The 13,337-nt window shown below is 40.7% G+C and overlaps 1 protein-coding gene across 1 annotated transcript in view; it reads right to left on the reverse strand.

Moving 5' to 3' along the window:
- Positions 1-13,337, reverse strand: part of LOC126193193 (bifunctional glutamate/proline--tRNA ligase) — a 248,437-nt gene that overhangs the window by 71,178 nt on the left and 163,922 nt on the right. The window contains exons 14-16 of the mRNA XM_049932666.1: positions 11,677-12,981; positions 5,186-5,371; positions 5,010-5,102 (exon numbers count right to left, since the gene is read on the reverse strand). Coding sequence (XP_049788623.1) covers positions 5,010-5,102; positions 5,186-5,371; positions 11,677-12,981 — 1,584 coding nt within the window. The remainder of the gene's footprint in view (positions 1-5,009; positions 5,103-5,185; positions 5,372-11,676; positions 12,982-13,337) is intronic.

The following is a 13,337-nucleotide window of genomic DNA, read 5'->3' on the forward strand; positions in this document are numbered from 1 at the left end:
TTGTCCAACGAGCAAGTCATGACAGTCAGGGCATCACTGACAGGGATTAATCAGACACTGAACGTGGGAACTAAGAATGCTCAAATTGCTGGAGATGGAATCGCGAATCTAAGTGCGCACGTAGAAGACTACGAGAACAGCACCAACAGGATGGTACAACAGGCCTTGATTATAATAACCATCATGGAATTAGGGCCATGTTTAATGAATTAGAGCGAAAGTATGACTTGTTGATTTTCGCGATTGTGAATGTGCACAGAAGGGACTCCTAGAACCACATTTGATAAATCCTGTGCAGGTAGTTAGGTATTTGGAACTAATCGAAGGAGAAGTGAAAGACTAATAGATCCCCGTGGAACTCACGAAGGGCCAAGGATATCTGTTATTATGAATAATAGATTTATACCTATTTTTAGCAGGTGACACCTTAAGTTAAGTATTAAATGTACCTTTAGTTGATAGTTATGTATATACATTGTACCAACTGAGTACGATAACGTAAAGAAATTATCCGCTTGTATAGCATCAGAGAATGAATTCCTCATAATAGATGAAGCGAAGCGACAGTATGCGCAAATGCCTAGTGACCAGTTAGTTTGTAAAACAGTCACAATGAGAAACAGATCTGTAAACAAAAATTTGTCCTAATGTCCACTTACAGTCATGAGCGATGTGAAGCTCGCATGTTACAACCAGTCCACAAGGTTCCCAAATATTGCAATATTAAATACATCATTTGAAACAAAACTATCTGCACGCAGATAAGCAATGAAGAATGGTTGACAATACTATGTAATGATTCGCCATCCCGCAACATCATTGTGTGAGGCACTGGTAGATTAACTTTCTCAAGTAAATGTAAGGGTTATGGTGCACAGACAATGTTGCAAGCTGACCATGTCGTTCGCACCAACATTGATAAAGTAGACATAGTTCTTAAGCTAAAGATAGATATAGATTGTTGTATAAGAGATGAGAAAAAGCAAAAATTGATGCAAATCTCCATACTACTAACATTACAGCATATAGTTAGACATCCAGACGATTTAAAGATAGCAGGCTGCAAAATGGATGACTTGTAAGATGAAATATGAGTACCAGCAAAGAATGACATTTAAAGGTTGGTCAACCAGTATGTATTCCATGTGGGGATACGGGAGTTCAGTGTTGCTTTGTATAGTACTTATAACTTGCTGTATGTGTATTTATTGTATGTGTTGTAGAAAGTGTGCAAGATGGCTTTGTGAAGTAGGAGGAAAAAGTTGGACCTAAGTGTGTGTAACAAATACGACTGTAACTGATAAAATCCAAGAAGTATGGTAAGGTACACTACCTCGCACCAGACTCTACAGTGCGGAGAGGAGGAAGAGAGAGAGTAGTATGAAATGAGGGCTGAACCATGTACCCCTCACACACTGCCAGAGTGTTACGGAGAGAACACAGTCAGACGCCGCAACCCACTAGAACGGTGGACGTAAACACGCCTATGTAGGAGTCGCCAATGCTGCGGGCTGGCAAAAGATAACCTAACTCAAACCCTTGGGCATAAATACCGCAAACAATGTAGGGAAAATATGTGTAAACTTATCTGAGTCTTGGAGACTCATGTGGTGGAAAGCAAATTAAATTTTTGATACAATGGCAGCAAAATTGGAGTGTTATAACCATTTCAAAAAGTCAGAATGACTGGTGGTATGTGACCTCGAATAATGGATTTTTGTAAATTGTAACTTATGTGACAACTGAAAATGCAAATTCTGTTAGTGAACCATGTACTCTCACAGTATATGTCATGCAATAAAGAATCTTTAACCTTTGTGATGAGCAAAAACCTGACAATAAAAGCTGCAGTGTCCACTAGCACACAGTATTAGTTGCTGAACATTTTGCAACCTCGGAGGTCCGCACTTACAAAACTTTCCCCGGGGGATGGGAGGTTGTGTATATAGTAAAATATTCAGCCCTAAGACTAGTAAAATGGCTAAGTGGGAAGTATTCAGATTTTGTCAGAATCACTGCTGAGTGAGAGGCTTGTGAAATATTTGTATGACATGCCAGAAGCTACTATTCAAAGCTTGTTCTGCTAACAAGGAGCAGACCCTGGAGAATCATGAGGTTTGTAGCAAGCACAGCTGCCTGACCCTTGGACAGCAGAGGCACCAGCACAAGGGGAACACTCGGAGAAGACAATGAGCAATCTCATGTGCTAGCAGCAAGAAGTGACGTGTTAGCCTCATGACGATCACGAATGAAACAGCCTTGATGGAACATTCCAGAAGGGTGGTGTCGAGTGCAACCATCCCTTATAAATAAGCGACTTGCTGACTGGAGGGGAAGCGCAGATGGGTAGACGTTAGGGACATTACCTCTGTGATGGTCCGGAACAGGAGTCGGACTTGTCATAACCTGTAACAAAAAGTACTTAGTAACACTCCACTCGCCTCTGTGCAGCAGTCGGGACGTTTAAGTTTCATACGTAAGATATTTGTATATAGTAATGTGTATATAGTTAGGGAATGTGCCGGGGGTACTTCCAGGGAAAGTAACTACTTGTCTAAGAGTAGATGAGTTGCATCCTCTAACCGACCAGACTCCTACCGAATTCCACACTCTACACTAGTCGATAGTCTACTTTTCAGCAGAGGTCGGGGCTACAGTAGGTGGCCCACGAGCACTGCCACATCAGAATTGCCGACTAAGGTAAGTTCCTCTGCCTCGCGCAATGAGTGTCAGTCTAACTCTCAGGACACGACACGATACATACAGAAAAGGTCTGTAATACATAAAATATACTACTTCCACACTAAGGAGAGAATAATTAAATGATTTTGTGTTAATGCGACTTATGTCCATGATGCAGCTCACCACTACAGCCAGCTTTACCTAGCGAGAAACCACACTCACAACTGACATGCAACATAGATATATTTAACAGACAGGGATGGATATGTGCCTTCCTGGACAGTTAGTAAGAAGCCTGGGTAGAGCGGCAAAATTAAGTATGCCTTTACTAATGATGTTGTTACAGTTTGTTAGTTACTATGGTATCTGATTTACAGTGGCAGCAAATGTGACAATTTCACAAAACTACAGCGAAGTAGCACCACAAGCAAGTGCTTTATTTACGGATTCAAACATTACCCTCGCTCTTTGACTAAATTGTCGGAATTACTCACTTAACCTGTGTGGTTATAATTGAAGGCAGCTACCCTCAGAGGTCCAGTATGGGCTGTAAGTATTGTAGGGAAGCGAAACTTGCTAGATATTCTAACACTTTAAATGTGGAACAGCCCCCCCCCCCCCCCCAAAAAAAAAAAAACACCAGGTGAAAAACTGTAACTGCTAGAAAGATATATGAAAATGTTTTCGTGCATAAAGGATTAGGAATGGTACGTGGGCAGAAAATGCCAAACCCGTGAGAAAGGCATAATGTTGATTTTATTATTAAAACGTGGCCTATACAATTAGTTCAATATGAGCAATAAAGATGATGATGAGATGCTGTATCCAAAAAATGACATAATTAACATTACTTGCACCAGTTCTGCTGCAAATATGAGCAATGTGTTCTTGTATAATGGCCTTCAGATCAGTTAGAGGCATAATGTATTCTTGGTAACCACATTCTTTTAGATATCCAAGAGTCAAATGTCACATGGGTTCAGATCAGGTGATCTTGCAGGCCAAGCATCTGCAAAACCTCTGGATTAACACATTCCTGTAAGGTTGCATCAAGCATGTCTTTCACTGGGAGAGTAGCAAGAGATTCACCCAATCTTGCATGAAAATAGTGGTTTCCACATAGTTGCACTCTTCAAAGCAGAAATCAGAAGCACATCTTGCTAACATGCAGACAACTGACAGGCCCTCTGGGTGTATTCTCTTCAAAGAGGAATGGAATGAGAATAACGGTGCTTGTGAATCCACACCACAAAGTCACAAATGGCAAGTGCAATGGCTCTTAGTGCAAAAAATGTGGTTTAACAGTACCCCAAATTCGGCAGTTCTCTGTTTTTACTAAAGTGTAAATGTGCCTCATCGCTCCATAGAATACTGCCAGACCACGCCATCAACTTCAATCTGTGACAGAAACTGAAGAGCAAATTCACAACATTGTTGCAGATCATGCGGTTCCAATTGCTGCACTATCTGGATCTTTTACAAGTACCAGTGCAAAACAGACTGCAAAACCTTCTATACTGTTGACCAAGGGATGGACAACTCTCATGATAATGATGTTCGGTTTGTGGGGCACTGATCTGTGCAGTCATCAGCGCCTGTGCAAAGTCCCAATTTTTTTCACACTCCAGTTTAGCCACTGTCATGAATGATGAAATGATAAGGACAACACTAACACCCAGTCCCTGGGCAGAGAAAATCCCCAATCCGGCTGGCAATCAAACCCGGGACCCTGTCATCCACAAGTAGCAATGCTAGCCACTAGATCACAAGCTGCGGACAACTCTCATGACAATGCATGAGCACTAGCACTACCCATTGCACATGCAGCATGTTCAGTTGCAGCAACAGCAAACTTAATAAGTACTTCCACCAGGATAGGACGTCTGCCTCTTCCAGATGTTTTTGACTTTAATAATCACCTTCTTTAAACCATTTAATGACGCTGAGCGTCTCCTCAGAATATTCAGTCAGCAATACTCTCTCAATGCAGCACTGTCATTGCTGCCATTCACATAAAACTGTTTCCCTAAAAGAGTACTTTTCCTCTTTCTGACAGCCATACCGTTCATTCACCTTATGGCTTGTCAAATGACAGTTTGGATGTCATACCATCATACATACAATTTACAGTACCATAACTGCACCTGGTGGCCAAAACTGCGACAATTTTTTTGTAGTGTAAATCAGTTCCACATTAATGTATTAGCATACTGTGTCTATCAAGTTTCACTGCCATATGATAATTACAGGGCACACTGGACCTCTGTGAGCAGCTACACTTTAATTATAACCACCTGGTACATGCAAGACATTAATTTTGCTCTTACTTGTGAGTACCAATCCGGAAGATTTTCTTCCTTCCTTGCTTCCAGTCCCAACCGAGTTTGTTTCTTCAAGCCAACCTGTTCTCCATCCTTCACCTGCAACATTTAGCATAAAACAAAATCAAAACATCAATGGCTTATGGGAATGGTGAAATAATTTAAAGACTTAAAAATATTACCTCAGGTTCTTTCTTAATGGCTGTTTGTTTTTCTTTGACTTCCTTTTTCTGCTTCTCCTTCCTTTCTTCTTTGGGTTCTTTTTTGGTTGCTTGTTTTGCTCCAGCCGATGGAAATTCCTTCCCTGTTATTTGTTTGTACTCGGCTTTTAAAGACAACAGCCTAGCAACTTCGGCATCCACTGTGACCTGAAGATGAAATAACAAACACCACTTTGAGTGGGTGAATAACAATGGTTTAATCACATCCGTAAAATAAATTACCTGTTTTCAGATCAACTATTACTCACTTTCTGACAAAGTCATATATTAGCCCATCTCCCTTCCCTCGTGCGCATACCAGCTACCTTCCTATGTGCAAAAGGGCCCCTACCTATTCTCGCTTATGGGAACAGTCCCTGTGTACAGTACATACACATCATCTTGATGTACATACACATCATCTTGATGTACATACACATCATCTTGATGCTTTAGCTAGTGCTCCAGCAAAAGAAGTCAAAATACTAGGCGAACGACATATTTGAGTCAATAGCTGCAAGTATTCAAATTCAAGTAATACTTCGGAGCACAAGTAATCACAGTGTTAACAGATCAACCATATGATTTTTAACTTTATATTTTTATGAAAACTGAAACATATTTACAACGCACCAAAAGCACATACGGTTGATTATGATGTAGAACAATAAGTGCACCTATTACTTCTACATAATTTTAGCTTTACATCATATGAAATGACTAAAATGTTCAAATCCCAGATATATCAGCACTCTCACTGGTAAAACTACATTATGTAGGAGCAGACTTCTCCCTCTCTGCCACGTCTGTCCTTGTAAGCAGGAATGGGGCTTGCTTCCTCTGCTTCCTGCATTCTCTCCTAAAACCGGTTAAAAAAAAAAATGTGCAGATTACACCTATCCTCATGCTCTATTTTCCCCCTCTCATTTAATGATGACATTACTCCGCTCACCAGTGCTCCTATCCTTCTCAGCCTAGACATCGATCGTATTTTACCCTGCACCACTGTCCTTGCCATTGGCCAATGCCTGGAAGAAGATACCGACTGTAATGTCAAGGGCCTCTTTCCACATTATTATATAAGTCTATTTGCAAAAAATAACACATATTAAGAGTCTTAATTCTAAAGTAGTGTGCCCTTGCTCAGTCTATCGATCTGGATGTGATTCAACATTATGCAGAGGAATATTTATTTTACCCAATAACACTTCTAATTTATATCAAGATAAAATGGCAATTCATTTTCAGTATTTAAAAACTGAAATGATTAAAATAAATGGGAATATCTTCACAAAAATATAAATAATAATAACCTACCTAGGAATTATTACACGCAGTAAAATACTCAGGCTTCAGAGAACTGCTGCGCGATTTTACTTTTAACTAATACAAACTACAAGGAATTTGATTATGAAGATTCTCCCTGTTTTCATCTTATTGGAGTTGAAGAACTTGCATCAAAATAATTAAAAATCTAAACACTAAGATGAGACTTCTGGAAGGCAGTAAAATGTGAATTTATGTTGTCGTTATAGTACTGCCATTCCTCACATAATTATTCAAGTCATAAAATGATGTGAAACATGGTGCTGGAATGGTATGGAAACTTGCAAGAAATTTTAAATTAACTGTAAAACTAACTTTTTATTTTTTCCCTTTAAACAATCACAATCTTCACTGTCCACTCAAATTCCATTTCTTTTTTCCACTATCCCTGAGGAAGAACTTATTAACACACAGTTAGGAAGTTTATGCTACCACCACCTCTCTTCTTATCAGTGGCGACTTGTGCAAAATTTCAACCATGTGCTAAAATGTGGTAGCCTACAGTCTTCTGACTTACAAGTGAAGAAATCGTAAATACAGGGTGATTCAAAAAGAATACCACAACTTAAAAAAATGTGTATTTAATGAAAGAAACATAATTTAACCTTCTGTTATACATCATTACAAAGAGTATTTAAAAAGGTTTTTTTTTCACTCAAAAAAAAAAGTTCAGAGATGTTCAATATGGCCCCCTCCAGACACATGAGCATTATCAACCCGATACTCCAACTCGTTCCACACTCTCTGTAGCATATCAGGCGTAACAGTTTGGATAGCTGCTGTTATTTCTCGTTTCAAATCATCAATGGTGGCTGGGAGAGGTGGCCGAAACACCATATCCTTAACATACCCCCTGCGATTTTTTCTTATGGGGGTAAGATCAGGGCTTCTTGGAGGACAGTGATGAAGTGCTCTGTCACGGGCTGCCTGGCGGCCGATCCATCACCTCGGGTAGTTGACGTTCAGGTTTCATAACTAACCTTTTTCGTAGGACTCTCCATACAGTTGATTGTGGAATTTTCAGCTCTCTGCTAGCTCTGTGAGTCGATTTTCCTGGGCTGCGAACAAATGCTTGCTGGATGCGTGCTACATTTTCATCACTCGTTCTCGGCAGTCCAGAACTTTTCCCTTTGCACAAACACCCATTCTCTGTAAACTGTTTATACCAACGTTTAATACACCACCTATCAGGAGGTTTAACACCATACTTCGTTCGAAATGCACGCTGAACAACTGTCGTCGATTCACTTCTGCCGTACTCAATAACACAAAAAGCTTTCTGTTGAGCGGTCGCTATCTTAGCATCAACTGACGCCGACGCCTAGTCAACAGCGCCTCAAGCGAACAAATGTACAACTAAATGAAACTTTATAGCTCCCTTAATTCGCCAACAGATAGTGCTTAGCTCTGCCTTTTGTCGCTGCAGAGTTTTAAATGCCTAAAGTTGTGGTATTCTTTTTGAATCACCCTGTATATTGACTATATTAATTTTATGTATGTAAACTGAAGTGTTTAAGTGCATTAAATTTTTTTATTAAGCATTTAACATTGTGAGGAATAAAATAAAAAGCAAAAATTATGTAACCTGTGGGAATCGAAACTACGTCATCGAATCGCAGGGTTTGCGAGTCCATACTCTTAATAACTCGGCTACCTCACCTGTCTGACATATGTCACTCGTCTTTTCCTCATACTCCATGCACAAATCTTCATAGGGGATTTTGCCTTTTCATATGGCCCAATCAGGCGAAATATTCTAGGAACTTGAAAGGGACAGTTACATGCTTCTATTAACATAGTTTGAGCCAAATCAGTGAGCCTCATTCCATGTGCACCTGTTGTTAGGTATACATCTACATAACTCTTTAAATCTTTTTCCTTCTAAGATCTACTGGAAAAAGGTGTCCTTAGCAGATCATCTAAAAAAAACCAATTTCATACTAAAAGAAGGTGGCATTTTGCACTTTTGTTGTATTAATTTTATTTCTTCATGGATAGCTTCAACCTTCTAGCCCCTTGGTCTAGAACAAAAACTAGTTGTGAACGAGGAAAATAAACACAGCAAAAGTGGAAATTGCCACCTGCTTTTAATAAATTCATATTATGTGGAATACAATAAAATGAAGGAAAACATATTAGTGTCAGTGGGAAGTAAACCCGAGCTAATGAATTATCAGTCAGTGGTGCTAACCACTCGCCAACAGAGCCATTACTTCAACTGTTCTTAATAAACCTCTCATACTCTATGCTTGCACAATACATTACACGTAATTTCACAGAAAAATACAGACCTGATGCTGTAAGCAACATAGCATATGTAGTGCAGAAGGGATGAGGTCACATTAGAGCATCTAAACTCGAAAACAGACATCTGTATTCCTTCTTTCAGTTGATCCTAGAGTGGCTGAATATCATTCCATCACTCAAAATTGGTTTATTGTGGAGAGAGTGCTACAAAATATGTTTTTCTCCATCTTATTTTCATACCAGCACACATTCAAAGAGAAACGGGATACTTTAGTGTCATTTCCAGCTCATATTCGAACAGAAATTGCATAATTTTAGTGTGATATTTACAGTGTGCTGTATCACATTAACACATGATAACCGCCCACCACTGCTCCCTATTGATAGCCAAATAATGGTGGTGAAAAAATTTTCCGCCATCAGAATTTGTTTCAGCTACCTCCAAACACAAAAACACACATGCTTTTATTACGTATATGGGTTCTTTTACACAGTTAGAGTGAAATGACCAACATTTTATTTTATGGTTTTGCTCATGGTGAATGCATGTGATCTATCACCTTCAAGAACAGTAAGACTTACGAAGCTGTTATGCGAACATTAAAATGTTGAAATAGTTGACTTTCAATAAATTATCAGGACAATCCTTGTTTTATTAAGACTGTATCATCACAGATTGATTTTTTCTGTATGTGTAATTGATTTTTAGTGTGCAATGGAACAAGAAAGAAACAACCAGTCAACATATAAGCACAGGATTTTGATGGTGAATACGCATATCAATAAGAATTTTAACACAGTAATTCAGCTTCTTTTTCAGAATAGACCCCTCCCCCCTTTTGGATACACACAAAACTACATTGTTTGACTTGGGCCACTGTTCTAGGCCATCACCGCTGTGTACGTGTTGGCTGAAGAAGAGAAAAAGTTCATACCCTACGTCCAAATTCTTATTTATGTGGTTGGCTCTATTCATTCCACTGTTTGCTTCGCTCTCAGGATTTGTAATAATTTATACTTGGCTTTTTCACATCACTAACATTAAACGTGATATGATGAGTACACTGAGTAACTGTAAGAAATAAATCTTCATTTATGAATGAAACTGAATACGACCTGGTTAAATTTTATGTCATACTGGCTCATTTGCATAAGGTAATGTTGTAATTTGACATGAAAGACTACAAATATTTGAAATTTGAGTTATTGAAATAAAGCACAGTATACTGACGCTGGTATTTAACAATATGATAATCATGATTCATTCTCAAAGGATTATTGTTTTCTCACCTTGTTTTGAATGGGGATATAACAAAACTTGTAAAGCTAGCACTGGAAATTACACTCCTGGAAATTGAAATAAGAACACCGTGAATTCATTGTCCCAGGAAGGGGAAACTTTATTGACACATTCCTGGGGTCAGATACATCACATGATCACACTGACAGAACCACAGGCACATAGACACAGGCAACAGAGCATGCACAATGTCGGCACTAGTACTGTGTATATCCACCTTTCGCAGCAATGCAGGCTGCTATTCTCCCATGGAGACGATCATAGAGATGCTGGATGTAGTCCTGTGGAACGGCTTGCCATGCCATTTCCACCTGGCGCCTCAGTTGGACCAGCGTTCGTGCTGGACGTGCAGACCGCGTGAGACGACGCTTCATCCAGTCCCAAACATGCTCAATGGGGGACAGATCTGGAGATCTTGCTGGCCAGGGTAGTTGACTTACACCTTCTAGAGCACGTTGGGTGGCACGGGATACATGCGGACGTGCATTGTCCTGTTGGAACAGCAAGTTCCCTTGCCGGTCTAGGAATGGTAGAACGATGGGTTCGATGACGGTTTGGATGTACCGTGCACTATTCAGTGTCCCCTCGACGATCACCAGTGGTGTACGGCCAGTGTAGGAGATCGCTCCCCACACCATGATGCCGGGTGTTGGCCCTGTGTGCCTCGGTCGTATGCAGTCCTGATTGTGGCGCTCACCTGCACGGCGCCAAACACGCATACGACCATCATTGGCACCAAGGCAGAAGCGACTCTCATCGCTGAAGACGACACGTCTCCATTCGTCCCTCCATTCACGCCTGTCGCGACACCACTGGAGGCGGGCTGCACGATGTTGGGGCGTGAGCGGAAGACGGCCTAACGGTGTGCGGGACCGTAGCCCAGCTTCATGGAGACGGTTGCGAATGGTCCTCGCCGATACCCCAGGAGCAACAGTGTCCCTAATTTGCTGGGAAGTGGCGGTGCGGTCCCCTACGGCACTGCGTAGGATCCTACGGTCTTGGCGTGCATCCGTGCGTCGCTGCGGTCCGGTCCCAGGTCGACGGGCACGTGCACCTTCCGCCGACCACTGGCGACAACATCGATGTACTGTGGAGACCTCACGCCCCACGTGTTGAGCAATTCGGCGGTACGTCCACCCAGCCTCCCGCATGCCCACTATACGCCCTCGCTCAAAGTCCGTCAACTGCACATACGGTTCACGTCCACGCTGTCGCGGCATGCTACCAGTGTTAAAGACTGCAATGGAGCTCCGTATGCCACGGCAAACTGGCTGACACTGACGGCGGCGTTGCACAAATGCTGCGCAGCTAGCGCCATTCGACGGCCAACACCGCGGGTCCTGGTGTGTCCGCTGTGCCGTGCGTGTGATCATTGCTAGTACAGCCCTCTCGCAGTGTCCGGAGCAAGTATGGTGGGTCTGACACACCGGTGTCAATGTGTTCTTTTTTCCATTTCCAGGAGTGTATTTAGGTGTTTTCCTTACCCACACCGCACAAAGCAGGAAATTGGGGGATTATGTAATTATTGCTTCTTTTTACAAAATGGCATGTTATTCATTACTAAAATACTTATATTTATTCTTCTAGTGTAGCAACGTACCTTTGGTGCACCTGTGGATTTCAGGTTTCTCACTTTGTTACCCTGATCTGTTATCTCTTGTGTCAATGTGGAAATGGCAGCAGTATCCTCACCAGCACCTGCAGTTGACATTTTGGGAGCAGTATCTTTAGAATACAGGTCAGCTTTCCAGTCCTCTCCAGTAATGGTTTTGAATTCTGCTTTCAGGTCGAGTAGCTTTTTCACTTCTGCATCAACTGTACTTTTAGATGCCTTCTCAGATTTCAGTTTCCTTACAATATCTCCCTGCTCTGAAATTGCTTTTAATACGTTGTTTCTTGTATCAGGTGCTATAGCACCAGCACTTGGCGAAATATTGTTCTTTGGTGCTAATTCTACTTTCCAGTCCTCTCCTGTAACAGCTTTGAATTCTGCTTTCAGATCAAGCAGTTTTTTCACTTCAGTATCAATCGCACTTTTAGGTGCTTTCTCAGATTTCAGTTTCCTAACAACATCTCCTTGTTCTGAAATTGCTTTTAGCAAATTATTTCTAACATCAGGAGCTACAGATAATGCAGAAGTATCTTTTGCTATACTATGGTCCTTTGATGCTAATTCCGTCCTCCAGTCTTCTCCTGTAACAGACTTAAACTCAGCTTTCAGGTCCAAAAGCTTCTTCACCTCTACATCTATTACAACTTTATCTGCTTTCTCAGATTTTAGTTTTCTTACTGTTAATCCTTGACTTGCTATTTTTTCTAGTAAATCATTTCTAACATCAATGCTTGTATTAAGTGATGGCAATTCTAGTTCCTTTTTTACCTTTGGGACAAGGTCAACTCGCCAGTCTTCTCCAGTGACAGATTTGAATTGAGCTTTTAAATCTAGCAGGTTTTTTACTTCAGTATCAATTATATTTTTGGCAGCTTTCTCTTGTTTCAATTTTCGAACAGAGTCACCCTGTGCAGAAATTTTAAGCAAAAGCTCGTCTGTAATACTAGTATCCTTAACCTGATTTGGTGGTTTTTCTTGTTCCTCTTCAGTGATTTTTGGTGGATCAAAATCGATTTTAAGTCTTTCACCAGTCAAGGCTTTTGTTTCTGACCTTAATGTAAGGAGAGCCTTCACTTCTTTCTCGATTGTTTCTTCACTGGCATTTTCTTCCTTCAATTTACTAACTAATTTTTCTTGAGAATCTATTTTTTGTAAAAGTGCAACTTTAGCATCTGAACCTACAGCATACACAGATTCAACTTTGAATGAAAGAGAGTATGGAGTAGCCCCCGATTTGAGATCTCTTCCGGCTTCCTGTTGCTGAGTACTTCTGCTTTCCTTATTCCCAAATTCCTGTGAAAATAAAAACAGAAAGGCTAGCGTCAATTTAAACATCATTGAGAGAAAATCTATTCAGCTTAAGAAGGATACTACTTAAATTAATAGGACTAAAACTTGAAACTTTCTTTAGGCTTTCCATTTTCTCCCCCTAATCTGCCCTGTAAAGACTTCCCCCCCCCCTCTCATTTTAAAATATGCACATAGGATTGGGGGAGGGGAGAAGTGGCAAGAACTAATAGAGAACAGAACTATGTCATTATTCTGAAGAACAGATGAATAATGGTAACATAAACAACCAAAGCCAAACTTATATCATAATACAGACTGCTATATCCCCCACTACATGGAAAGAAAAAGTGTGGTTGTAA

The sequence above is a fragment of the Schistocerca nitens genome, chromosome 1, assembly GCF_023898315.1.
Source record: "Schistocerca nitens isolate TAMUIC-IGC-003100 chromosome 1, iqSchNite1.1, whole genome shotgun sequence".
Classification (NCBI taxonomy): domain Eukaryota; kingdom Metazoa; phylum Arthropoda; class Insecta; order Orthoptera; family Acrididae; genus Schistocerca; species Schistocerca nitens.